Consider the following 23,477-nt stretch of genomic DNA (forward strand, 5'->3'; position numbering starts at 1 on the left):
AAGCCTTCTCACAATAAAAACTAGTTCGGTTATCTATGGAAGCTGGGGAATCTTCACTGTTTCAAGGTGTTTTTTTTAAAAATTGGGTTAGACAGAGGCAGTTAATAGGGTTAGGTACAACATGTTCTGCTTTTGGGATCATGGGTATATTGGCACGTTAAAGAAAGCAGTAATGGGGTACAAACAGAAGAGACTAAACAATTCCAAATTAGGAAACATAATATGCAGAAGCCAATCATATTAAAATATCACTTTCATTTTTCCATTAGCTGAATGCATTCGAAATATTTATGAATGATAATAAAAAAAGAAATATTAACTGGAAATGATATGAATTTTTCAGTAATAGTTGAGTACCCTAGCCAAGTTACCAAATTCTGTAAACTTATAACAAGACTTTGGCTGTTTAGATCACAAACAAGTGCTTCTGTGGCGTCGCCCCGATTGCACAAACAGATGATACGTCTGAAGAAATGTTCTATAAAACAACCAGCTGTTGGAACTTTGCCACGAAGATTTTTTTTATTTTTTTTTTTCCTAGCTCCAACTCCAGCTTACGGTTTAGTTTATTTGTCAAGAACTAAGTGATATTCTGACCAAAGACCTTTGATAGAAGCAGCTGGCAGTTAATTAACACTGAAAAGTGTAACTGCCATAAAATGAAAAAGCGATTACGATTTATAAAAATGCTATTAACACACTGGCCATAGAAAACTCCTGCAAAACATCTTGTAACTTAAAACCAAAACTGATAATTCATTTTCACATTTATGTATGACACGGTGATGCAGATAATTGTTCCTTTATGAAATGACCTTTCAAATTAAACGTATAATTTGCTTTTATGCAAGAAGCTGTACTGGAATCTCTGGAATTACTTGTGTCTAAAGTTATGTTTATAACTAACTACTTACAGAATGGTGACCACTGGAAGTTTACTCAAAGGAATGGCATTTATTACTGATAAAAAGAATTTCAAATATCTGCGCTCTCCATGTATAAAGCAGTTTCTCCTGGAATTGGGCAATGGCTTATTCTAAGTAAGAGGAAGCAATAACATTTTGCTTTTTGCCCCAAAACCACATCACTGACTTCATTTGATTTTGAAAGTCAAGTATGTCTTTAAAAACCTATATTCACTGCTTTATTTCACATTGAAATGCAAGTTTTAGCATGACTGCTATCCAAATTTCAGATGCACTGAAAAAGGAAGTTCAAATTCCTTATTCAAGCCTAAATTTCAAGATATTTCTTTTTTTGAAGGTTGAATGAAAATGAATAAAAACAGCCAAAGAGATATTTCAAGAACGTCCCAGTTATTTTTCCAAAGCAGGAAAAGGGACCCAGGCACCTTTTAATTTTATAAATCTATATCACTGACCTGGACTCCCAGATAGTTAAAGACATCAGAAGAACATAAGCTCAGAGTTTATAAATACAGATGAAGAAAGCATTAGGCATTTTGTGAGAAACAATCCTATCAGACTGGCTGTTAGCTATCGCACCACAAAAAAGTATGGATTTAGAGTGCTAAGTTTAGAGTGCCTCAGAAGTTACACAAAAGCATGGATTTCACAAGGTAAAGTTTGGCACTTTTAAAGTCAGAGAGAAAGAAATAACTAATATTTCCTACGGTAACTCGGAAGAGGACAGACAGTAGCAGGTTATTGTGTTTTAAATCTGCACTGCTTCTTACAAATATATTACTGAACTTCTATAAATTAAGTTTAACTCAACTAGTTGTTTTGGTTTTTTGTTCATTTTTTTGGTTCAAAATAAGACTATCTTATTTTTGAAGCAGATAACAAAATTGACCACACTTGTTCTTTGCTTTTCCACGTTTAAAATTGCTTTTTGTATGGACTGACCCCAAACAATCCCCATGCTCATGTGCTAGTAATCCTTTTGGCCTCCACACTTTCCCCACCATACCAAGGCATGTCTCCTATTGTTATTTGTGCTCAGTGTATCAGGTCAAAGGGAAAAACACTTCCCTTAGGCCCTAGCTGTGATGCCCAATAATTCCGTGATAGAGGGATATGCCTGTGCTGTGCAGCGACTACCCTGCACACACTTTGCTGTGGCACCTGAAGTACAGTCTGTGTGAATTTCTGGGATGGACACGTTAAACATCCATCAGCGTTCAGGAAGAACAGGCTAACCTGATCCCGCTTTTCCCAAAGCGGAGGGCAGAGTGTATTAATAACAGAAAGGAAAAAGCAGGTTCAGGAGGAAGCGTGGGGACGGGGAAATACAGAGATAATGGAAAGAGGCAAGCAAGGCATTTGCTCTGGCCATCATCGATCTGAAACAATGTGAGTGGCTGTCAAATTTCCGCAAGAAACGGACAACGATACGTGGTAGCTTTAATGCAGTCTACAAACTCTTGTGTTGCTTGCACTGGCTATCCTCTAACTCATGGCAATTTAAGTTCTCTGATGGTGCAGGTTTGGCGCAAGCCTGTTCCTATGTCAAGTTTTTCTCACTCAATTCAAGTTCTATTTAGTAAGTGCCTGATAATTCACTGTGCATCAACTGCTGCTGTGTGTGCTGTGCGTGCTCTGTGTGCCGAAGCATTTTGCTACCTGCTGTGAGAACACAGTTAAGGTAAGAATGTGTCAGAATATGCCCAGTAACCCATCCCTTTAATTTCAGCCGGTCAACTGAATGTAATGATAATGACCAAACTAGTTTTTATATCTCACATTCACTTTTCCTTCTCATCAGTTAGCTGAGTGCTTAATACTCAACTTTACACGAAGGGCCGTTGTGTAACCTATACTCTAACAGCTCTAGGAGTTACGGAGCTCATATTCCGTATGTAATTACTGCATGCATTATGGTCTGACTTACCGTCACGGGTCACCTCTATCACATACAGTCCTTCTTCTGAACCAATCGCTATTCTATCTCGATCTAAACCAGGAAGGATAAAAAAGGCTATTAATGCAGCTATACTTAATCTTATCTTTAAAACAGACTGTTTGCTTTGAACAGCTGGAAAAATTTCTAGACAAACATATTTTCGACAGCAAATCAATTTTGCTTAAGTTCATGCAGTCTGTCAAAAGAATGCTATACAAGATATATACCGTATTGCTGAAACAACCTGTTAAGCAACTAACCAGTATTATTTACTCTGAATGGATGAAGAAATTTGAATATCAATGCAAGATTAGCATTTTCCCCCCATTATTAAATTCCTATGAAGGAATTCATCTGAGGAATTTATTTCAAGGTGTCAGCGCTCCCATTTACAGAAGCCCATCTAAAAGCTCCAACAACTCACCCACTTAGAAAAGTTAAAACAAACATACCTACAATAGCAGCAGCTAAACTTGCTTTAATAAGAGGCAGTGTACTGTCATAGGCTTCTTGTGGAATATGCACAACCTGGTTTTTCAGCCTGTTTTTGTGCAGGATAGACTGCAACCCTTCTAGGATTCCGACCCACTTTCTCTTCTCATTCTCATTTTCCGTCAGGATCAGTAGAGAACAAGACTTTGAAGGCAAACCTAAGAGAGAAGCTGTCACCTTTTAACAGACAGAGAAAGTTACATTAATAAGAGTAATAAAAGCCCTTTTTGTTAGTGTGATATACTTCACAGAACTGTGAAAATAAAACACACTTTTTCATAACAGCGCGATGATGTACCTGAGGGGTATACAACACAGCAGACAGCTAATATGGCCACAGCGCTTTGAGAAAATGCACAAGCCTCAGCGGTTTTGTTTAAAAATACTCAAACTTGCTTAATCATTCCAAATCCTAAAATACGGGCACAAAAAACCGCTACATTCCTTTCCTACAAAGCAGTAAAAGGCTCCTTCCTGCTCTGAACTGGAATTTCAGTAGCATGCCATAATTTGTCCTGATCCTCCCTACCCCCATCTTTTAATAACTTATTGAAAGTGACATACATGCTTTCTGAGTCGGATCCATTTAAACCCAATGGCATTGCTACGATCAGTTCTAGATTTTGACTTTGCTACTTAATTTTCAAAATACTTGCCCAGGGGGAACAGCACATCATATCTGCATTAAAAGCTCTGGAGGAAAACAATGTTTTGAGACTGAAGTACTGCATTCTCCCACTTCCCATGTTAAAAGAAAAGCACTATGGCTTCACTTAATTTTCAGGTAAATCATCCTCAAAGCAGAATGTATTCTGAATAGAAGAACTATCCAGGAACTTTCTGTTGCGCAAAGTATGCACTTACTAATGCTTAATATTAGTTTTGTGTTCTGCATGAAGAGACTGAAGGGTTTGTGAGATCATGGGAACTATGCTTTCAGTCACAAACAGACCATCAGGCAGTATCAGCCCTCACAAGAGACTTTTAGAATAACAATAGTTAAAAGAGAAAAAAAGCAGGAAAAGGTGCAAAAGTGCAAAACTGAAGGCTATAACTATTCATACAAAGAATAAGACACCTTCAGCCTATATGCCTTGTTAAGGAAATCACTATGAAGATGGATGATGTGGTTATGCAACATACACTTCCTGGAAGAGTGAATTAAGCAATAACATTGATCTTAAAGATAAAACACATCTGGAAAGTAAACTTGGGACAACAGGATGTCAGACAGAACTCCAGAAGTAAGATGAAAGTGAAGAGCAGTAGGAAAAGAATTGAGCAGTTTGCAATTCCTCATAGCTCTTATTACTTTGCATCAAGCTTTGTTCATGTCTAAACAGTAACAAAGCATTAATATTTTAAAGATGGATGGAGGCATAATGGATAATATTTCTAAAATTGAAAACAAAAGAAAACAAAACCAGACTTCAGCTATTGTTTTCCATCTGAAGTACCACCACTCCTCAGTCTTTTGAAGGTAGCATCTTACATACAGTCAAATGCGGGAAAAAATGGGTGAAGTTGGTCATAAAATACTGAGCATTATTCATCATACAAAAATCCATTATTTTCTATGAAACTCAAGGCTTCTTAACTCAAACTGCTAAGCTCTGGAAGGACTCCACTACAGACACTCTTACACTATTATTAAAAATGCATCAGTGCCAGGATAGCCTAACATCCAGCTCTAAAAACTGGTTACCAAGGAGAGATGTTGGAGTCTAAGACAAGCTCTTCCTCTTCTTGATTTCACCGGGGGCAGGGGGGAGGGGTGGCAGTCAGAGGTGGCAGTATTTTAGTGTTTGGCAGCATTCTGGTATTGCTTTCTGCTGGTGGAAGATCCAAAAGAAATGAAAATCTGTCTTTGGTGGGCCACCAATATCATCATGTGTTACGTGAAATGACACACATGAAAGAAGGACCACATTTTTACACAGATGATGTAAAGTAATGGCTGTAACTGTTGTATAGAAGCCACTCCACGTCATTATGTCAGCAAGATGCAAATCTAGAATGAAATGAAATTGAGAAAATAGATTCTCCTGCATCAGATATTACTGTGTTGCAGTTTTAGAAACTCCTTCTTTTGAAGGAGGACATAAAACTGAGCAGAGAGGCGGACTTTGGCACCATCTACTCTGGTCCCTGTCAACAGGGTATCTAAATGGATACACTCACACACCAGGCTTCCAGTTAATTCATCAGATCTCTTTAGTAGGGGATAATCTGATCAAACTGTGGAGACATTTTGTCATGTCTATCCACACAAGTATTCTTACGTGGGGATATTTAACAAAAGTATTTTTTCTTAAATACCCTTTTAGTCAAAAACTGCAGGCAGAAATTAGAGCAGCAAGTCAGGCAAGCTAAACTGTATGGATGCTTTGTTCTTAAATGAATCAGCCATCATTCTGCATAGCTCGTTTTCTCTCCTCAGAAGTCCTTTCCCATAGTATTCCGCACTTGCCAATTTGAGAAGAGAGTAGGCAGATGGAAATAACAAAAAACAAACCCCAAAACATTTACAAACAAGTAAGAGGAAAACGAAGGTAAAAGTAGCAGTAAACTGAAGGCTGAAAATCCACTGCAGAAAATATTTCTACAAAAAAGCAGAAAAGCAAAGCCACAGAAGCATTCCAGTAGCCAAGAACATTTCCTAAGTAAAACCCTAAAGGACCAATTGGTTGGAACTGCATGTGACTGTCAGCTCCATGTTCCACTGATTTGATTCTAAGTGACAGAGGATCAGAGATGCTGAAAATGGTGAGTTTCTGTATTTAAATGCAAAGGATAATAGATATTGGCTACTAATGTACTCTTCTCTATATTTTAAAATTTCAGATTAAATATAATTCACATAAAACCTAGAAAAGAAATTCCTGTTGTTAAAAAGTAAATACAGCATTCAGATAGAACATACATCAAAGAGGATATTATAACTAAGCTAATTATTTTCTCTTATTTTACGTTTTCCCCTACTATACTTAAACATGAAGTTAGGCAAACTGAAATTTCAGATGTATTTTTTTATACAAGACAATATATGGCAAACTAGAATCAGTGAGCACAGCCCAGCTTCAGCCTACACTGTTACAGCATCAGTTCCTAAAGCAAGAGTCCTCCAAAGCTAAGAGAGAACCACCAGGATCTGGTAATACCAATGGAAGAGCAGACAAAAATATACTGAATTGATGATCAAGAAAATAAAAAAAGGTCAAACTTTGTATACAAGGAAGCAGCAAAAGGAGGAGAACTTTGTTCTTTACAATTCAGTTATAAGTGGAGTATCATATTGTCTTTCTACACGTTTCAGCACCCCTTGTAAATTCTTATACTTTTGCATAACTTAATAAACATTAAATACAGATAAGGTATTTCGCTATCAAAACAAAACATTGGTATTTAACTTGTATTTTCTTTAATAGTAAATTGGTAGCCATACCCTGAATATACAAGGGATGTCTTTACGAGTCGCATGTATTACATCCGAAGCTAGGACAGAGCTCACACAAAAATCTTCATCTCTAGTAAGAAAGAGAGCAAGAGAATCACATACATGCACGCGCTAACGTCATTCAGCAAAATCTAATTGATATCACAACTGTTTCAATAGGCTGCAATCTCCTAATACCGCACAGAGGTCACAACGGCCATCACTGCTTTGATATGCTCTAACCATCCTTGATCCAAACAACAACAAGCTTTAGTTACGTTTCTACAGCATTCAGTACGTGTAACTCAGTCCACCTGAAGTTAAGTGGGGTGGCTTTGTGTAGTTTTGGTTTACCAACCACACCTATTCTACAATTAGCAGCAAGAATATTGCTCTTCCAGCCCAGCAGACACATTAGAAATGAATAATTCATACCTCAATGTGTAGCAAGAGAGGGGCCTTTGGAAAAAAAGAAAAGTCACATAAAAAGCTCTTGGCAACATAATTATAGTTTGTGGGATTCAAGTAAGGGTTTTCAAAACAGCTAGATTTTATTCTCTATTACAGTAAAATAAACAGACATCAGAACAACTTTTGCATTTTAGACTGCTCCACCCCAGAGGGCTTGTCTACACAAGCCTTTTTAAACTGAATTTGACCACGTTCATCATCATAATTGCCAATTTTAGTATAAAGATGACACTAATGCCTGAAACTTGCCCATGCTAGAATTCATAGCTGTGGTGGTTAACGTCTATTAAAAGATCTAAGAATCCTCAGAAGACAGACTCAAAGAGGCAGATACAATACGCAGATAAAGCACGGGACAGTTGGTATAATATCTGGCTGAGTTGCTTCAAGCAATGTACTGATGTCAACACTGTTATTTGCAATACTTCCATGCTCCTGCTCCCGCTGCCGGCATGTCAGAGAGCTGACACTGACGGTTCTCAGAGAATAAATGTGGGAAGAGAACAGCAGTACTGGTGCAACCCCACAGTACTACTGTCTGGAAAAAATATAAATCAAGGTGCTTGTGATTGCAAACTTTATATTCAACAGAGATAGGAGGTGGTGTAACATTAAAAGTTATTACACTTTTTTTGATATTTCCATAAACTGAAATAAAAAAAACCCCTTCTTGGTTACTCTGATCAATGTAAGCCTCAGATCTTCTGTAGACAGTGTTCAGTGGTTCAAACGGTTCACCATGAGAAAACGACTCCTGTGAGAAGGCAGGGTCAGAGCTACTTGCACTGTAAATTAGCTGGTGCTTTTCTGAAGACTACTTAGGTTTTTCTGATGTTCCTGAAATGACTGGCTCTGGGATGAACTGCGACTCAACGTTGAGGTCAGAGTGCAAGGTAAAAAAACAATCTACCAAAATCTATTTGTTTTGCATGTGTGCTTATGGAATTATAGGAAGAAGCATGCTAATACTGTAAATATTAGTGATTGTAGTATAAGTGACTATAAAGTCACTTAAGTGACTTGTTGAGCCAACTCATTCAGCCTAAACTTAGCTGCAGTCTATGTACAGAATACAGGGGTCTTTTCAGACCAGAGCTCTCATGATCTTTCTGTGTACTATAAATAAATATTCTTTTTAGGAAAAAAATACAGAGGATTTGTACTCTGTCATAAAAATACAAACCTGAGATCCAAGACTTGACTTGCAACAACTCCAGGCTGGGTGGATTTTCCTTCAGGCACATCATATAAGAACAGTTTACAGTCACAGACAACTGCATAAGCCCTCTGCCACCCTTTCTTAACTCCTGTAGGCTTTGGGACCTGCGTATAAATAACTGATTGCTTATTAAATGTAAGCACATGTAGTAGACATAGAAAGCAGGGACATTTAGAAAAGCTTATACTTAGATCAATGGAATTAGAACACGTTCTACTTGCCCTTCAAAACGGAGTGAAAAATGTCAAGTAATCAAGCAATCATTTTTCCTCCCTTAAGCTCAAGCATTCCCTGTTACAGTTTAATAAGTATATTAGGTAGTATTAGGACAAACAATGGGGCTTGTATATTCCACAAATGCCAAATGGTAGGACAGTTTACCTTTTATGTTATGCTTACATCAACAACAGAAATTCTTCCTTAAAGCATGCTTTTTTCCGCCACCGCCGCTGCTTATAACACTGTAGCTACTAATCTACTAACCTTTAGCTCTTGTAGTAAAACCAACCGTTTCTCCCACATCTAAAGCAATGAAGGTTAAATAAGTTACACAGACGGCACACAGGGCCTTAAGGCTTTAGCACAATTTAGGAGATCTGTTCAAACACACTTGGAGGTTCCAAGCTGCACAGCTGTAAGTGAAGTTTAGTATTCTTCCCTTGTTCAAGAACAAAAGGCTGTTACCTTGACATAACCTTTATAGGCGGTTCCTATTCCTCTTTGCACATCTACTCCGAGAGGCCTTTTGGCTTGCTCAGGGGGTATGGGGCAGACCTGAGGTGCGCTATCCTTGCAGGAAACATGGCATGCAAATGAACACACTAAGTACAAAAGAGAAAATTCACAGTGAAATGCATGTATGAGTCAATCGTAACAGGAGATTAACGTAGTCCACCCTTACGCTCAGCACGTTAATTAACCACACTGAAACTGGCAGTCAAATATTGCAACAGCCCACTACGCTAAAGGAGTGAACGCACCTAGATATTGTATGAGACTCTCCAAAGGGCTTTTATATTTTCTCTTTTAAGCCTATTACTTCCATAAAGGGCAGGAACTGAGTCCACATTTCAAGACAACTTATGAAAGCATTTTCCAGAAGGAAAAGGAGTTGGTCAGCCTCACTGGTGTTAAGCAGCAACTAACCCAGTCACAAAAGAGAAAAAGTATTAATAAAGGAGGAATAAAAATTATGTGGCAGTGATAGGTGACAAGATAAATATAGTAGGTGTTTAATTTGATCCAAGTATGCAAGAATACTTCAAAGATTGAAGTATTGATCAAATACTAACCAAAAGAAATAGAAACAGTTAAGCTATTAAACGTAGGCAATAGACTTGAAAGCATAATAAAGTAGAAACCAGGCAACAAGGACTGAAACACTGTGTGGTGAAAGGGGCACATACATATCTCAGAATTCAAGTAAGGAGCAAACAACTACACTAATCGTTGCATCCTTTCTTACCATTTACACCTCTTTGTACCGCACCAGCAAGGGACAGAGGTCTCTAGGTCTCCTGTCTATAGAGCACTTCACACAGAAGCACTACACAGAAAAAACTCAGAATATACGCCAGTTGACATGAGGCAGACTACAAGAACTGCGGAATGAATTAACATGTTATATCAAGGCATCCTACCCACAGTTTATGGGCCAGATCTTTCCACAGAGGTTTTGCCTGGTTTGTCCCAGCTGCCCTGTTTCTACCAGTAGGCTTGGGAAGGCAGCAGGAGAGTGGCACAGTGCTGCACTCCATCCTCTGCTTTCTCCCAACCACATTCTCAGGAGCAAATACCCTATGCCCATCTAGTCCTGTAATTATGAAGTGTTAAAGGATTCCAGAAGACCTGCTTCTGCTAGAGCCACAGGCTGGGCTACAAAACTCCTCCTCATGATGCCCAAGGGAACAGCCAGGAGAGAGGGCAGCCCAGAGCAGGCTGCCTGGCTCCTTCTTTGAGCTACGGTCTGCTCCCAGGAGGACAGGGGTTACCAAAAACTCATGCGTGCCAAGTACTGTAGGTGCTCCCCAAGGCCAGGTAATAAATGTAGCTCTTTCAGGAGGCATCAGTTATTTGGGATTGTGCATATCAAGGCACACCGGCTGGAGAATAGGGAAAATCCACAGGATATAGCCAGTTCCACAGGACTCTGGAAGTGCAGCTGTATTTTACTGTAGTCTCCAGCATTAAAAAGAGGAGGAACTGGGAAAAGCAAGTGACTGGGAGTGGAAAATGGAAAAGTTTTGTTCTATCGGAGTCATCTCTATTCTTATGTCAGTGTGATTCTATTTTTTTCTGTAGCTATCAAGATCCGGAGTAGAAGAGGCAAACTGGAAAACTAATGATGCAGAGCTTAATCAAAACACACGAGGAAAAAAGAGCAAAGTTGATAGCTACACTAAGGGAAAAAGACCGTTTCAAACTTGCAGGAAGAGATGCAAAACAAGAGTTCAGAACTGTCAGCAACAGGAGACAAAAGGCAGCCCCAGGGCAAGTGCTGGCAGAGCTATAGGTGCTCCTGGGGAAAAACCGCCACCAGAAGATCCGCCAGGAAAAAAGCCCTGAAGGGCAGATGAGGCAATCTGAATATGATACTGAAGGTGTCAGTGGAGAGGGTGTCACTAGCAAGAACTAAGCTAGGCACAGAAATACAATAAGGTTATTTATACTGTAGTATAAATCAACAGATTTGTGGACTACTTACTAAGTTCATGTGTCTAATCACGATACACGTAAGTATTTTCAAATAAAAAAACCTCCATATACTCAAACATGGAATTCAATATTGACACATCCATCAGAGAAAGCATTTAAAATAAAAACTGATGGACAGCAAGACAGGTCAAAAACCCTAGCAAACAGGTTACAGGTCAAAAAGCCTAGCAAATGGTCCTCCCAGCATAGGGGTTTATGATCAGGGTACCACAAAACAGACAGACTCAGGTTCTTGTTACCAGAGCCTTTTTGTAGTCTTCTCCACTACAGAAACAGAAAACAGTCGTGCCTTCCCCACCTCCCTCCCTACTCACACTATAACAGCACTAATGGTAGCAGAGTTAATTAGTAATATGAAAGGGAGCCTTGAGGGCTGATATTAATTCTTTGACCGATGATGATGCAAAAGAACGAACCATTCAGTGGCAGCCACCTCTCTCTTTCATTCCCTCCTCAAAGAAACGGTTGCCTTAAAATACATTAGTGTTTTGGGATGATTTTTTTCAGGGACTTGCTGAAAATATAAAAAGTTTAACTGACTCACCGTCACAGGCATAACCTTGTCGAACTAATCCCACCATAAGAGAAGTGCAATGACTACACTGAGTAGGGCTTGTGAATGACTTGATGTTGAGCTGATGAGCTTTAGGCTGAAAGATACATTCAGGATAAAAAAAAATAACTTTTCACTTTGTGCACTGATGCAATGCAAGCATCTCCCTTCACCACCCTCCAAGTATACCAGAGTGCACATTATGAAACCTGGGCTTCTTTTAAGTAAGTGCAGCTCGTAAAAGGTGCTGCAAGACAACCGTAACACTTTTATTTCCAATTGCATAAAACACTCAAACCCAAACCTACGAGCAATTACTTTTTGTCATCCCTTCTGACAAATCAAACCCCATCAACTTGCATTTGGAAACATTTGATTAAAAACAGAGACCTAACAGACAAACACATGACAAATCCAAACAGGACAAGAACAAACATGGAGGGCTAGTTTATAAATGATATTTTTTCCTTTGTTCTTTAGAATAAGGTTAGTTAGCACAGTCCCCCTACCTTTGGTACAGCTAGAGAAATGGATTGAATGGTGGGGGAAGGAGCAGCAGGCATCCTCTGAAGCCGAATTGGTTCCTGAATCACAAAAAACTGTAATTGAGCAAAATGAGGCTTCAAGAATTTGTTTCAAGATCGGGGTGGTAAAGCTTATTGTTTTCTGATTATTTTTTTTCTTTGAAAATTATCAAAAATTTAATCGTCATAAACATCGCCACTCTGATTTAAAAGAAATAGATTGTGTTTTAAAGCGCTCAAAGGAAAGCCTGCACACTAACAAACAAGCAGCAATACAGAAAACATATGAAAATGAGGTACATCAACATACACAGAGCCAGCAAAAAGGTTTCATTTGCAACTGTCCTCTAAGCAGGTGCAATTAACACCGACACATTGCAAATAAGCAACATTCAATCCTGCTTTTTCGTAATGAATGCTGCAATATGTATTTATCATGAACAAGACAGCGAGACTTTCCAGTGAATTACTCTTCAGGGTAAAATAATGGCGCTCTTACTTCTTGCTGTTGCTCTGCAGTTACAACTGAAGCAGACGGTGAAACTTCTGACTTGGGACCCTGCGCTTCCTGCTCACTAATAGAACTGGTCTGCAAAAGTGACAGCAAACATGTTACATTAGATACCACAGATCTGACAAAGTGTTCTCACGGCAACATAATGGAAACAAAACACAATGCTGATTTCTATATGCAATACACATATATCTAATAACAACTTTCCCCTCTGAAAAAAAAATAAATAAAAAAAAAATATCTTTCGTCAAAACAAACCCTGCCACCTGATGGAAAAGCTGTAAAGCTGGAAGTACTGAAATGCAAAACCTCATAGCAGGCAGCATAAATGCTGTAACAGCCTTCTTCTCCCAGCACGGCTGTGTCTAATCTCTTGCACGCAGGTACGGAATGGTGGTTGAGAAGCCTGGCAATCATCCATAAAAATAGCTCATTTCTCACGGTAGCTTACTACACCAGGATTTTTCTAGCACACAGCAGCCAGCAATTCTGCCACGGCAAAAATTCTTGAAGTAGTACTATGCAATCTTTTAAAAAGTTCTTTAAAATGGTTGGCCTCTGTCATTAAACGAATAACGTCTACTTAATCACATTGTCTTATATTTCACTAAAATTTAAGACTACCATCCATTACAAGCCTTCTATTAACTCCACACTTAAATTAGCAACTACTAATTGCCAGCACAAGGGGGAAGTATGCTACAATTCCAGAGCTAAAGAAGCTGGGTGTGGAAGTAGAATACGGTATTACTGTACTCCAAGGATATAATGAAAATCATGATTAACAAACATCAGATTAGACATCACATCAATGATGTAATTAGCACTAAAGGCAACAAGTAATGAATCACTCACTTCCCAGCCAGTTTAGACAGGAAGATGGCCCAAGTTCAGTTAGCTCACTAAATATGTTCAGATATTTGTTATTTTTTTGGTTATGAATTGATTGGTAGGGCTGGGCCATTTCTGATCAAATTGTACCATTATGTAATATGAACTATTTAAAAATGCTAAGTGTGATTCAGCTTTAGCCATACGGACAGTCAAAATACAAAACAGTATGCCTGTAAAGAGGTATTAAAACTAAACTAGCTCTATTTAGTGGATTAAGTTATAGAGACGTTAAGGAAGCAAAATATCTAGTTTTAGAAGGCCATTTTTACTATGACAGGTCACAACAAAATATGGACACAAAACTACTAGCAAAAACTTACTTCTTCCCAAAAGGCTAGCAGAGAAGATGTAGATGAAGAAGAAACAGAATCCTTTGTTGTAACGGATATGAGGGATAAAAACGATCACTTATCATCCACAGGAAAACTTCAGATAGAATACTAGTAGGCTAGCTAAATATAATGTTTTATATGGGCAAATGATATTTATTCAAACTAAATTAGCTCACAGCGGATGACGCAGACTATCTTTCAGTACATGTGAAAAAAACTGTTAATGTAAGTCATTAAGTACAGTATCAGCAATTTTAACCTAATCCATCAGAAAATGCCACCTGTATTTCCATAGCAACTATATATTTATTGCAGGATCTGTATAATGGAATCTTTATTAGTTATGGGCTTGATCACAGAATCATAGAATTGTCTAGGTTGGAAGGAACCTTCCAGATCATCGAATTCAACCATTGACCTAACACTGCCAAAACCCATCACTAAACCATATCGTTAAGCATTCTAAGATATCCTATATGCTCCTGTTTTAAGTACATCTGGTACTTTTTAAAGCAATGTTTTAAAATACCAAGGTCAGTAGATAAAAATTATTATTCAGATAGTAGCATATATCATGTTTCTCTCTCTTCTGTCCGCCTCATCCATATAGCACATCTTGTGGCTTCGGCAAGAATTGCAGGGGGAACATTTTGTGACTGAGAATAGCACATACACAAAGCGTATGCAAATACCATATCATATCCATAGGCCTTCTTTTTAGCAACAATGACAATTTGTGGGGGAAAAAAAAAAAAAAAAAAAAAGAGAGAGAATACACATTTCCGATATAAAATTTAACCAGACTGACAAGGTTTTAACCTGAGCCCCTTTATCTCGGCTCCATAAACACAACAGATTATCCTTTCCAGTTCAAACTCTTGGTTTTATCCTAAACTGTCTATGTGTTTTGCAAAAAAAAAAAACAACATCCCAGAAAATCTTCAGGGATCAAGAGTTCATGAAGTAAGGAAATGAGATTCAATGTTGCATTTAACAGCTGCTTCCTCAGGGAGTGCACAAACCTTTTAAAGTGAAACGCCCACTTGGAGCTGTGATTTGTATGATTAGTTTTCTAAGGATCAGAGGGTGTGTCACGATAAAACTTATTACACCAACATCTGTGCGTCCTCTGATTCTCTTCCCAGTTCCTTCTACTCTAACCGCTCCACTAAGATCTGGAGCCAACACTTTTACATATCTGTTTAAACACTCCTTGAACCGTGTGAATACTTTTATTAACCAGCATCTTCAGACTGCAAAGCATTTAATCCCTTATTTGTAACAGGGTGTGCCAGCCTTTCCAAAAAACCCTGAATATATATTATTTAGCCAAATGATTGAGATTAACCTGAACAAAGAAGCTGGAATGGGAAATAATTAAATGCGAACTTCTGGCAATATTTCCCAAAGGTGCCAGCTTCTCTAAAAAATGCCACGCAATCTGACATCTACTGGGCATCCAATTGTGTGCCATGCTGATTTGGCAGATCCAAATGTGCCACATAGTGCCCAAGTGCTACTTTTACGTCATAAAACTGTAATTCAGTTACCACATTTTAATAGTTATTTTATGCAAAAACTCACTCTGAAAGTCAAATCACGTGCAAGAGGAGAGGTGTTGAAATATTCAAAAATGGAATCTTGAAAGTCTGGAAGTTTGAGACCTAAAATCCAAAGCAGAACAGGCTTAGTTAAATGGCAACATTGCAGGTGGTATTAGAACTCTGTTAAAACACAGTAACTTTAATTACCTGAATCTGTTCTGTATTTTTCTTCCAGTTTTTTCTTCAAACCTTCCATCTCTTCCAACAGTTCCCTGTTTTTCGCTTCCGATTCCTTTAATTTACTAAAGCAATACAATATGAACAAAATGCAATCTGAAATACCTCCAAAGCAGAAATGTCAGTGTATAGGCTTGTTCATTTCTGGTCCTACATCTCAGAGTACTGGAAAACTCTTTGGGTTTTGGGGTTTTTTTGAGGAGTGTTTTTTTTAAAAGGTATTTTTTTTCTTAAGGCTGATTAATTTTATTTTTCCCCTAAACAGGCATCTCATTACTTGACTAGATAGTGAAAACTGTACTTGAGACTCCTACTATCATTGCAGATATCTGCCATACAAAATTATTCTAGTAGTAGTTTGGCCTTTAATTCCCACGAATATGTCTACTCTCCAGTTAGTCTAAGAAAAGATATTGAATTTGATTTGAATTTGCTCTTATGCTTTTTTTTCCCCCCTCAGGTGCCCAAGACGTGTATCTTATTACCAAGCTATTCACAGCAGTGATATGTTTACTTGAAGAATTTTTTACAGTTCTCATTTGACTATGTAAGAAATGTGTAGTCTGTAGAATGGGATCTTTCTGGCAGCCCAATATCCCAGGCACAAGGGGCCATTTTTAAGAAAGTCGTTACTATTCTAAGGAGCAGTTTAGAGCAGTACATTAAAACCCAAACAGAACCAAAGGCCTTATTACCTTTCAAAAGATATGTTTGCATCTTTAACTTTCCGTAGCTCTTCTTGAACTAGTTGTTTGGCACGAATTTCTGCATCAAGGGCAGACTGTAATTCCAGCCTGGCTGACATATCCAACTTCTGACTGCGTCGCACTTTCCAAAGTGGATCCTGTTGCAGTTAAGTTACTGAATATTAATATCAACTGTTTAAAGACATTTCTGTTCTTGTTCAAAAACGTAAATTAGCTTTCACACTGGTTCAGAGAACGCTCTTTTAATTAGTTATGGCCAGTATCCCTGCTGCATGGAAATCAGTTGATAGTCAGACTATGTTACGCAAAAATGGAAGTAATGAGCAATTTTTACATTGGTTAAACCACTAACACAATATGCTTGATCACCGAAGCACGGAACTCAAACTGAGAGAACCCATTGAAAGTGGTTAGTTTTCTTTGTCCAATCTAGAAAAGAGTATAAGACTTGCACAGTGACATACTGGACTTTCAAACACGAGATAAATGTCAATATTTAATGTAAAGCATACTAATCTAAAACATACCCAGAGTAGGAAAACCATAAAAAAAGGAAATAATACAGTCTTGAGATACCCGAGATAACTAGAACATTTGCCTAAAGAATTCTCACGCTTGCTAAGTAGCATACGCTATACTTCTGCATACACCATTCAATTCTGCCCTACTATCCCCTAAAGATAATATCCCGAGCTTTGCCAAGGATTTGTCAGTGCGGGCTACATTTTAGATATTCCCTAATGGATACCTCTCTAGTCACATATGACCTTGAAAATAACAGTCATGAAAACAAGATGCATGTTTAATGTTGAGAAATAATTGCTTTAGATCAGGTTCTGCTGAAGTTACAAAACCAGTTGTAATTTAAAGAACAGAGAGCGCTCTTTGGCAGTAGCTAAGAAGAAAACACCAACTGCGTTTGATCTGATCTTTCTTTCTATTAAACCTCTCAATATTATAATCCTCTCTTGATGATGTAGGCAAATGATAGCTCACAGGAAGTCATAACTTTCTCTTTCTCTCTCCTATTCATAGGTCTGGGAGAGGTGGGTACCTTCTTATCTGTATAAACCAGCAACAGATGGACCCTTTGCGTGGCAGACTGCGCTGACTGGCATTGCTAGGAACGTGGGCTTCCATGCCTAGCTGGAAATGGCTTTCCCTCTCCTTATGCAGGTATTTAGTACCTGCCAAGGCAAATCAGTGTTTTCGTCTTTAAAACCATACTCCTTTGTGAAAGCTCTTCTGTTTTGCAGATTTTTTTTGGCGTTCATATTACTACTGTATGGGAAAATTATGGCACAAGGTCTCATCGTTCTACACATAAATAAATCTACATGCTCTCAGTGTGTCACTAGTTTTAACAATATCAACCAGCTAATACTCGTTCACAAAGAAATCTTACTTTATTATTTCACTGTAACAGCACTTAAAATGATTCGCTTGCACCTAACATGGTGAGGTACATCTCTGTACTCCTCTTCAATGCTTTATGTTATTGTTTCTTCTCTCCACTGCACTGTTTAAAGCTGTTTCTGATGGTAGATACTAGTAGTTACTGGGGCGGTTGTTTCATACCAAATTCTGAACAGATTACCTAGATGCATTTCACAAGTACTAGATAAAAAATAGACAGTAGAGCAGAGGATTTATTAGAAAAGAATTCTGATTATGAACAGATAGCTGAAACTAAAAATTAGCCTCTAGCTTCTTAGATATCCCCAGGACAGCCTGAATGCTTGCTATTTTCTTACCAGCGTTCGTGACCCCAGACTGGAACTTCTCAATGATTCTAGTTCTTCTGTCATCTTGGAAGCTAACGCTTGCAGATAGCCACGAGCATCCTTCTCATCGCTTACCCTGTTGCGCAATTACAAAAAACTGTTACTCAACAGTTCCTTGGCTCATAGCACCAACTATTGTACCATCAAATAATCAGTGTCTGCGCTGGATTTAGGGACATACAGAAATGGACAGAGCCGGAAAAACTCTTCCAGCAACAGAAAACTGAATACATCTTAGATCGTCTGCTTTAGATTTTTCTTTTTTCTGCTTCTCTCGATTGTGGCAGTTGCTAGGGAAACTGAAGTTTCCCTTTTACCATCAGCAAGAGTTCTGCAGAGGTTCACTGCTATTGTTTGGAACATGATCTGCATATTGCTTGCTCAATTTTTATAAGGGCTACCTTCAAGTTCTCCTTGTTTTGCATGCTGGAAATGCTTGCACACGGCTTGCTAAACCAGCAAATAACAGAGGGAAGAACTGACCTGTGGCTGTACTAGCGCTTGTCTAGTACAGCTAGTGACGTTCTATATGTTAACATGGACCTTTTAAATCATGACCATCTTCCTGAATGAATTTATCAAAATATTCCAAATAGGGTGATTTAGCGAGCACTTTACAGACTGAAGCAAGCTGACATCAAAACCCTCTCCTTTGTACTTAATAGCATCTGAAAATTTCACTTGTCATTACTACTGAGCAATACTAGAAAGCAGAAGAGAAACAGTTAATCAACACTCAGAAGTACCATGCTTTTGTTGATCCCGGACACAGAGAAAAGACCTAGCTATACATTAAAAAAAAAAAAAAAAAGAAAAAGGCAATCAATATTTCAAAAGTTGAAAGTGGCCATCTGGATCTCTAAACAGCACACACCATTGAATAATTTCTGCAATCTGAGCTTCCCAGTGGGCAACAGACTCCTTCTTTGCTGCTAGGTCTTGAAGCTCATCTTCTAGCTGTCTGTTCTGTGCTGTCAATTTGTCCACAAAAGAGCAGAGCTGAAAAAAAAATTAATTTCACTTGTGATTTATGTCAGTTTCAGACTTTTTAGATACGTGTATGTCTACACACCTACAGAATCTGAACAAACAAGACTACCCTGGGCTATCTGGAAGTTCTAACACAGACTAAAGAATGGGAAAGGATTCATTTTTTGTGGAACTGGAGACTAGCTCATGAGCATAGAAGAACATATTGCCAGTTCACACAAAACAATCCAAAACAAAGGAAAAGAAAAAGCAAGCGCAGAGGTCATCAAGAGGAATGAGGTTTAACTGTAAACCATCAGGAAGGCTGGCTGCCATTGTAAATGCTTACTTCTCTGTGCAGCCTTCATGAAGAAATCAGAAGGTGGTGTCCTCTGAGCTAAACTGAGATGCTAAAGGTACTATTTAGCCAGATCTCTGACATTTATATGGCAAAAACGACATTTGTTTTGTTCAGATACTGCCTGAACATTCACAGATCCTGTTCTGACCAATGAGTAGACTATTTCGACATCAGAAAGTAATGAAGTTAACAATTACATTTTGCTTAAAAACGCGTCCTAAAATAATTACCCTCTCATTTTCTGTTGTTAGTTTCTTGTTATCTTCCAAGAGCATAGATCTTTCACGCTCATATTTCTCTTTCATTGTTCCTACTGCTTCCTCCATTTCACTGTGCCTATGGAGAAGGACAAGAAGTAGAAACAAACTGTAACATTGCTGAACTTGTAGACTGGGATTTTCAAAAAGGAATAAAGAGAGTTAAGGTGAAATACCAACCTATGCAATGCAATACACACAAAAAGAAATCCATAGTTAATGAATCAATGCCCAAAAGCTTACCTCTCTCGCTTTGTTTTCTCTAATTTATCCTTTAATATCATTATCTCTTTCTGCAGTGCAAGCTGATGGCTCTCCGAATCATGTACTTCCTTTTTCACATTTTTTACTTCCAAAACATGTGAGGCTTCTCGTCGGACCAACTCCTCTTCATAAAATAAGATTTTCTTTTCCAGCTCAGACTTAATTTTGGAAAGCTCCTGTTGATGTTCTAGTGTGGCACCTGCTGCCCGGCCTCCCTGCTTCAGCTGCAGAAGAAGAGAAAACATCAGGAAGAGACTATGGCCTGAAAATTTTGGGAATATTATTTAAAATCAGAATTGTCCAATTGGTGACACTTCGGAAAAATTTTTATTTGGGCACCAAGTGATTTAAAAGGTGCCTATGCCTGTCTCCAAGCATTAAGCCCCATAAATGACTGCTCTGCTTACATGACCCTAATAAAGGGTTCAAATGGTTTGCAGAGATAACAGATTTGGACCACGCTGGTTTAGTATCTGCTTAGAATTTATGTAAACTGGACATTTTCAAGACATTAGTCCAATGAGATATTGAAGTCTTTCAAGCAAAAAAAAGCAAATAAATCTGAACACTTTAGGTCAGGTTTCTAGTAATGCTGTAGTTTCTAAGTCTCCCACAGGTATCACCAGTTGAGTAAGCAAAACTATTGCAGCTCCTGTGCCATGAGTAAACATTTGTCAAAAAACATGTAACCTTTAGAGCTTCCAGTTCATTTTCCAATTGTTTGGAGAAGACCTCACTGTGCTCACGAAGCTTGCGTTCTTTCGATGCTTCTGCTACAACTTCTTCAAGTTGGGCTTCCAGCTGTAACGAGGAATTTTAAGTCATTTCAACACAAGACAGCACTACCTGTATTATTCATTTCCTTTCCACCATAAGGACGAGCAGCACGTTTTCCTTATTTCTATTTTACACTATAACAATAATCTGAGAACGTCATGACAGTTGTTTTGCCTTCACCTAGAGAATACATAAAGTTTGATGATTTTTCAGTGATTAAAACACTCTGGGTTAACCACAATAGCTGTTTCTTATGCCCTCTTCTGGTTATCTACTTCATCTTATGTAAAAGTATAAATTGCTTAGAATACTAATTGGAAATTAACTTGCTTCAAGATATGACAGACATGCTCTACAATGAGTAACTACAGAGGAAGGAAAATCACATATTTAGCCTGTATCACTACTCCTCCCTCTAGCTGAAGAGAAAAAATTCAGTTAAAAAAAGAAGTCAGAATACTCCAACCTTAAAGCACATGAAGACATTAAGCTTTCTAGGTTTCAAGCTGACTATGAGTCAGAGTCTACAAGAATCAAAACACAAGAACTAAGAAGCTGGGTGTACAGCAAGAATAGTTTCCTCTGGATTAAAAGGGGCCTGAGTACAAACAAAAAAAGAAGACTCAGTTCGTTTCCTGATACGTCAGTAAAACATTTTGAAACAAATCCAAGACCTATTTTGTGAACTGTAGCAAAAGTTACATGGAAGAGTTACTGGTGCAATTTCTTACAGATGGACAAAGGAAATTATTGCTAACAGTCCCAATTTTTCAATACAATCACATATGAGATACTGAATAAGCAGCAGCTGAAACATGTTACTGTTAGCTATTTTATCAAGCTACCTCTTTTCTGATCTTCTCCAATTTACGGATGTCCTGTCGCATAGCATCAATTTTCTGCATGCTCATTTCCACCTCCTCCTCTTTGTCGCGAAGTTGCCGAGACAGCTTCTGCTTTTGAGACCGCAAGTCTCCCATCCTCTCACTGAGCTCGGAGAACTCCTGCACAGCTAGCTTCCTTTGTTGGTGGGCATCCCTCAATTCTTTGGATTGCATCTTTAATCTCTCTGAAGCTTCTACGAGTTGCTGGTTTAAATAAAGATATAATAAAAAGAATTATTTGAACTCCATATATTCTTTCCAAGAAGAAAGGAACTGGACCTACATAAGCATGACTCGAAAGCTCAATCACCTTATATAACTTCTAAGTACTATTTCTAATTCTTAATTTACATTGTTTTTTTTTTATTTTTCCTGGCTAAGCAGCTGCAGTAACATAACAAGACAGCAGTTATTCTGCATCTAGTGTGGCAGCTCCAGTAGTACCTTTGGTGTTCCAGAAGCTTTTCTTATAAATCTGACTACACAAGGCCACCTCACTTCTAAATAACTTAATTTTAGATTACCACCACGTACCTGTACTACAATAGCAACCTTTTTTAAAGGAATGTTTTAGCAGACAGCACATTCAAGGGAGCCATCAAAGACACTGTACCAGCATTGAGATGCTACAGCAGATCTTGTGAAATTCTTCAGAAAACTGAGGAAGATTCCTTAGCACAGACTGTGAAGTCCTAATACTTTAATTGAAAAGTATAAAAGCTGTTTACAGCAAGTAGTTAACAAAAATTAACAAGACTAAAATACAGATTGAATGTTTTACATAAAAGCATTTGAGAGTAGGAGGAAAAAAAATAAGAAGAAGAGCAGAACTAGACAAGAGAGTAAGTGAATACTGGCTAAGGGACTTCTAAAAATTTCTGCCGTTGGTAGGAGTACTGCAGGAGCATTCATTAACTGCCCCAAAGGCATGTGTTCAAACCAGAAGGAGCAGATTTGCCTTCTCTGCTGCTCATACACTGGTAAATAACCCTTACCAGTGGTAAACAGACAGAAGAGAGACTGTTAAATTCTAGCAGACAAAAAACCCAGAGATTATGCCCCATGGATTACTTTTGGGTCCATCTAAATGTCACGTGAACAATACGGCTGCTAGACTTTTCCAAAACTAGCTATTTGAATACAGGTAGTGTTTTTTTAATATGTATTATTGAAAGCAGTATGAAGTATATGCAAACCTCTATTTACTGCAAAATATTTGCTGACTTAAACTAAGATACTGTTACATTTAACCAAGCAAACAAAGGTGTAATTTACACAACAGAAAATAAACGCAGCAATTACATAAAAGTAATCCTCAGCCTTAAGCAACAGTTAACCTTCTGATATTGCAAAGACTAAGTGGACTCAAGCTGGAACAGTGACCTAGCACTATTAACTCCTTCATCTATATATATATATGTATACACACACATAGACACATGCACACACTTTTTGGTATCTACAGAACTGATGAGTAGCCATAGATCTGAGTTTAACTCCTGTGTATATTATCAAAGAATCATAGAATCATTTAGGCTAGGCAGAACCTTTAAAATCATCAAGTCCAACCATTAACCTAGCACTGCCAAGTCCACCACCAAACCACGTCCCTAAGCACTACATCCACGCATCTTTTAAAACCTCCAGGGTTGGTGACTCAACCACTTCCCCGGGCAGC

At 38.2% G+C, this 23,477-nt stretch overlaps 1 protein-coding gene across 6 annotated transcripts in view; it reads right to left on the bottom strand.

Moving 5' to 3' along the window:
* Nucleotides 1–23,477, bottom strand: part of CDC42BPB (CDC42 binding protein kinase beta) — a 98,231-nt gene that overhangs the window by 9,869 nt on the left and 64,885 nt on the right. For 2 of the 6 annotated variants that reach the window (XM_063333112.1, XM_063333114.1), the window contains exons 13-29: nucleotides 21,761–22,003; nucleotides 20,829–20,939; nucleotides 20,118–20,362; nucleotides 19,848–19,953; nucleotides 19,162–19,286; nucleotides 18,258–18,363; nucleotides 16,492–16,640; nucleotides 15,767–15,861; nucleotides 15,600–15,679; nucleotides 12,775–12,864; nucleotides 12,261–12,335; nucleotides 11,743–11,848; nucleotides 9,168–9,304; nucleotides 8,448–8,587; nucleotides 6,803–6,884; nucleotides 3,318–3,534; nucleotides 2,854–2,916 (exon numbers count right to left, since the gene is read on the bottom strand). In XM_063333112.1, coding sequence (XP_063189182.1) covers nucleotides 2,854–2,916; nucleotides 3,318–3,534; nucleotides 6,803–6,884; nucleotides 8,448–8,587; nucleotides 9,168–9,304; nucleotides 11,743–11,848; nucleotides 12,261–12,335; nucleotides 12,775–12,864; nucleotides 15,600–15,679; nucleotides 15,767–15,861; nucleotides 16,492–16,640; nucleotides 18,258–18,363; nucleotides 19,162–19,286; nucleotides 19,848–19,953; nucleotides 20,118–20,362; nucleotides 20,829–20,939; nucleotides 21,761–22,003 — 2,170 coding nt within the window. Of the gene's footprint in view, nucleotides 1–2,853; nucleotides 2,917–3,317; nucleotides 3,535–6,802; nucleotides 6,885–8,447; nucleotides 8,588–9,167; nucleotides 9,305–11,742; nucleotides 11,849–12,260; nucleotides 12,351–12,774; nucleotides 12,865–15,599; nucleotides 15,680–15,766; nucleotides 15,862–16,491; nucleotides 16,641–18,257; nucleotides 18,364–19,161; nucleotides 19,287–19,847; nucleotides 19,954–20,117; nucleotides 20,363–20,828; nucleotides 20,940–21,760; nucleotides 22,004–23,477 lie in introns of all 6 variants that reach the window. The other 4 variants (XM_063333111.1, XM_063333113.1, XM_063333115.1 and 1 more) reach the window with 2 other exon arrangements.

This window comes from Chroicocephalus ridibundus, chromosome 4 (genome assembly GCF_963924245.1).
Source record: "Chroicocephalus ridibundus chromosome 4, bChrRid1.1, whole genome shotgun sequence".
NCBI lineage: Eukaryota > Metazoa > Chordata > Aves > Charadriiformes > Laridae > Chroicocephalus > Chroicocephalus ridibundus.